Source organism: Frankliniella occidentalis, unplaced genomic scaffold, assembly GCF_000697945.3.
Source record: "Frankliniella occidentalis isolate FOCC.00 unplaced genomic scaffold, Focc_3.1 Scaffold231, whole genome shotgun sequence".
NCBI classification, from domain to species: domain Eukaryota; kingdom Metazoa; phylum Arthropoda; class Insecta; order Thysanoptera; family Thripidae; genus Frankliniella; species Frankliniella occidentalis.
In genome coordinates this window covers 191147-195918 of record NW_026267357.1, presented here as the reverse complement: position 1 = coordinate 195918, position 4772 = coordinate 191147, and the positions used below count along the sequence as shown (strand labels likewise).

Sequence of the window (4772 nt, the reverse complement as noted above, 5' to 3'; positions counted from 1 at the left end):
AATTATGAATATCAGTAATGTAAATACAACTTCACAAACTAATACAGTACTTCAGAAATTAATTTTTTCTGCACTTCTCTACTTGAACTATAATCGCAATGTGGTCATCTTGGATAAGCGAGTTTCTCATTTGTTTCATTACCAACTACAAACATTAAAGATTATTCTCAAAACCGTTGTCTTAATTTTATTTCAGTCTTTTGAAATTTTTAAACAGAAATTTAATAAAATAAAATTGAAACGTGAAAATAAATATCGTTTTTCTAGTTTTAAATACAGTTTGCTTTGACAAGTTTCGTTTTAGTGAGTTGTTTACTTTTAAACATCCGCAATATTCGAAGAAGGGCTATTTACAGTGCCATCTCCAAAACAAATCTTGGTTCCATCTCTAGACTAGAGACGTAAAGTACTCAAAAGATTGTACAAATATAATAATAAATAATGTCGAAAAGAGGCAGGAGTTCGAGTTTTGATTCTGACGTATCACTGGAGAATACCGTGATAGAAATCTCTGAGTCTGACGATGAAGATTCGGCCGAAAGTCCTCTGACTTTATCTCCTGCTCCTCCGATCGGTAATTTGTCACATGATTCGAATTGTTTTAATAAATAAACCAACCGAACGTTTTACAACTATTCAACTTTACTTTGTCAAGCAGATGTTGATGGTGAAAGTCAAGACGTAGTTATCTCTGATGTTGTGGCTTCAACACTCCTTGCAGGTCTCTCCCCATGTTTTGCTATCCTTTAAACCAAGAATTTTAAGTTTTATTCCATTCTATCTATTTCTGTGCAAGTAGTTCAATTTGGTGACATTTTTCTTTGTGTAATATTGCAGGTACCTGTAGGAGGGAGGCACCTGCTTCATTCTCTATCTGCGAGTCCAGTATTGATGTTGATGAATACGGAACGGTTAAGGATGGATGTAGAATAGTTGATTATGAGATGCAAAACACTGGTAAGTGGCTTTCTATTTTCTGCGGTGGTTTGTCTAATATGAGATGTTCACGTCCACTGAAGGTAAAAGAAACCAACATTTTATCATGTAGTAATTGTATGTCAATTTTCATTTAAGATGATCATCAGTTCAACGCTAATGAGCCCCCAACGAAGGATTGTGATCTTGAATCATTTTCAACTTCTGATAATCAAGGTTACGTAAAGCTTGCTGTGATTTAATAATTTGAACTAACTGTGGGAGTAAGGGGTTCTATGGATTTAAGAACAATGTCCATTTTTATGGCAGAGGGAAGCAGTTGTTACCATGACAAGATAGTAAATAAATGTCATTTTTTAAACATTTGAACAGCAATAACAATGCTGGTTTAGAAATGTACAGTGTCTCAAGTACACATTCATTGACATATTGTGTGACAATTATCTGAAATGTATTAAAATAATTTTGAGAAAGACGGTATGCGAACAGATAAAACTGAATATATGCTGTGCTACTGCAGTATCGTGGGCTTGCTAACTGGGACTGCTGAGAAAAAGTTTGTACTTCTTTTACAACAATGTACTTCTTGATTTGTAATTGAATTTTTTTTGTTTTGTTTTTTTTAGATTTTGATTGTGGCCTCTCCATTGAAGACGACAATGATTTTGATTGCTTGTATTCCGATGAGGAAGATAAGGATGATGAACTATTTCCAGATTTATCGGTACCATTGTATAAGGATTCGCCACTCACTTCTGATTCGAGTCTTCTCGCTGTCTTAGCTTTTGCTTTGAGACATAACTTAGATGGAACAGCCTTGGTTCATTTGCTCACTCTCATTTCTCTTCACTTACCCAATGGCAACAAAATGAAGAAAACTCTCTATTTATTTAAGAAACACTTTTCACATCTTAAAGCGCCTGTCAAATTTCATTATTTTTGCTCTGATTGTTCCATTGTTCTAAAGGATTCAACAGATAAGTGCCCAAACCAGAAAAAGCACAAAAACAAAACACAGGTGAGCTATTTTTTAGAAATACCTCTTGAACATCAAATAAGGACTCTCTTCAAGAGAAAAGGTTTTGCTGACAATATTTTGTCGCGTTTAACAAGAAAAAAGGAACACCCCAACAATATAGAAGATATCTATGATGGGCAGCTTTATAAAGAATTAGTTGATAGTGGCTTCTTCTCAGAAAATAAGTACAATTTTACATTAACTTGGAATTCGGATGGAGTCCCAGTGTTCAACTCATCAAAGACATCAATGTGGCCAATCTATTTTGTGATAAATGAACTTCCTTTCAAGCTGAGGTTTAAGAAGTCAAATGTGTTGCTTGGTGGGATTTGGTACGGCAGCAAACCAATCTATAGCAAGATGCTGGAACCATTTCTCAGCAGCCTATCAACATTGCGGAGAGGATTAGATATTCAGCTGAATGAGCCAAATGAAGAAGTTACGGTTCAAGGAGTCCTTCTGGCTGGGACAGCAGACTTGCCTGCAAAAGCTGATTTCATGGGCATTAAACATTCAGGTGGCTCTTGCTCTTGTACAGTATGTAAAATTGAAGGAAAAAGTGTTAAAGCAAATCAAGAAATTCAAACAAAATCAGGTGTGTAGTTGTATAACACTAGAAAGGAACAAGAATTTGTTGAATGCAGCAGTACAACTCCTTTTATTTTCTTAAAGTGGAGATAATGTTCTTTGTCTAAATTTTCTCTTTTATTCCAGTTGTTTTGGAGGATGGCGATTCTACTGAAAGTGAGAATGAAACCAGTGAAAAAAACAAACCAAAGAAGTCTAAGAAAACTGGTACAAGTGTGAAACAGAAGAGGGTAGGATCAGTGTGGGTTTTCCCTTATTCTAACAGCCTTGATTTAAGGCGACATGAAGAGACAGAGACTGCTGGTGAACAAGCGCTTGACTTACGGTCCAAAGCAAGGGATCCTGATAGAGATAAAGTACATGTGTTAGGTGTGAAGTGGCCTACTTATCTATCTAAAATAATGCCAGACATGATAAGAGGTATGGGTATTGACGACCTCCATCATTCTTACCATGGTGTGGGTCATAAATTACTGGAACTGTGGACTCTGCCTAAATATAAATCAATGCCATGGTCTATTTCAAGTCGGATAGATCTAATTGATGATCGAATGCAGAAGGTATGTCTCCCAAACTTTGTGCAATGTGGAGTACGCACTCTATCCAACCTAAGCTTGTGGAAAGGGCAGCACATGAAGATATTCCTCCTTTACCTTGCTCTTCCTGTCCTTGAGGGAATTCTCCCTGTACAGTATTACAACCATTTTGCTACTTTTATTCACTGTTTATATGTTTTAAATTCTTCTTCAATCTCCCCTGAGGATTTAATCTTCTGTTCAAAGGAGCTAGACACCTTTGTTCGCCAGTTTCAGGAGCTGTATGGAGAACGTCATATGACCATTAACATACACAACACCCTTCATCTTTGTTTTGTTGTCAACAACCTTGGTCCTATGAGGTGTTTTTCATGCTTTCCTTTTGAGTCATTGAATGGGGAAATGCTTAAAATGATTCATGGCACAAAGTATGTTCAAATTCAGTTGGCAAACTGTGCCTATCTGGTTCTCTCATTCCCAAATGAAATTAGTAATTTAGAGTGCCCCCTTGTACAAGATTTTGCTAAAAATCTCCACCATTCCCATCAAAAAGTCAAGCTCTTAGAATGTGTCAGCCCCAATGTTTATGCTGCAGGGAACTACATAGATTTAAAAAATGTACATGTTGATGTAATTAACTCTCTACGTCTTGCAGGCAAGGATCCACCCTCTTGTATATTTTTCAATAAGCTAAAGATAGGTTCCAACCTGTTTGTTGCTCAGACTTATAAAAGAGCTACAAAAACTGCCTCCTATTTAGTCAGCTATAATTCAAATTCTAGTAAGAGATATGCAATCATTTTGTATTTTGTGAAAAGTCCAGGCACACCATCTCTTAATGTTTCATTTCAAGCTGCTATTCAATCAATCAATGTACGTGGCTTTAGTACTGATAGGTATTTGAAAAAGATAAAACATATTTCACGTTACACAATCTCACAGGAAATAACTTTTATTGATGTGCACCTTTTGAAAAACATTTGCTTCTCAGTACAAGTGGAAGGAAAGGATTGTTTTATATGTGAGAGAAATAATTGGCTTGAGATAGAATAAATTCAAACTAGTAAATCTTAATTAAGCCATATTTTAACTTAATATTACCACAGTGATTAACTTATTCAGTTTAAGAGAAGATTTTAGAGTTTTTAACCTGGTATATGTCTATGTACTAATCAAGTGAAAATAAAGTACCTACAAAATCAACTATTTTATATATAATTTCAAACACCTTTCACACTACGATGCAAACTAACAGCAGTCATCACAAAGTGAACTGAATTCAGCCTTCTCATCTGGAACCATTTGGTCATCACTGTTTCTCCTACGTTGCACTTCGAAACCAGGAACCTCCTGGTCAGTCAGGCTCAGGAAGAGGTCAATTTTTCGATGGGAGTCTTTATAGGCTGATTCCATTGCAGCTTTGTGGGACAAAAATAAACTTGTAACAGCTCTATAAAGGTGATCCCACAGGGTGGCCACGCAACCTGGAAGTGAGGGAAGTCAGGGAAAAGTCAGGGAAATTGAACGTTGGTCAGGGAAAATGACTGAAACTTGATCAAAATTTTTATTTTCAAACTTTCGATGGCATTTTCAATTTTTGAGGGGGCAAAAAGTTCCACTTAAAGTACCTTTAAAAGTCAGGGAATTTGCGTAAGAAGTCAGGGAAAGATCAGGGAAAAGTCAGGGAATTTAAT

At 36.1% G+C, this 4772-nt stretch overlaps 1 protein-coding gene across 1 annotated transcript; it reads left to right on the top strand.

The window, feature by feature from the left end:
- The first annotated feature begins 1096 nt into the window (after positions 1–1096).
- LOC127750671 (uncharacterized) lies at positions 1097–4517 on the top strand. Its single transcript, XM_052272923.1, has 2 exons — positions 1097–2549; positions 2669–4517. The coding sequence occupies exons 1-2, from the start codon at positions 1805–1807 to the stop codon at positions 4129–4131; spliced, it is 2208 nt and encodes a 735-aa protein (XP_052128883.1). The 5' UTR covers positions 1097–1804; the 3' UTR covers positions 4132–4517.
- The last annotated feature ends 255 nt before the right edge of the window (positions 4518–4772 follow it).

Bases quoted from the DNA above. Each gene is read 5' to 3' on its own strand.
- LOC127750671 (XM_052272923.1), top strand. From the start codon at position 1,805: ATGAAGAAAACTCTCTATTTATTTAAGAAACACTTTTCACATCTTAAA. The intron at 2,550-2,668 runs GTGTGTAGTTGT...CTTTTATTCCAG, and splicing joins AGAAATTCAAACAAAATCAG to TTGTTTTGGAGGATGGCGAT.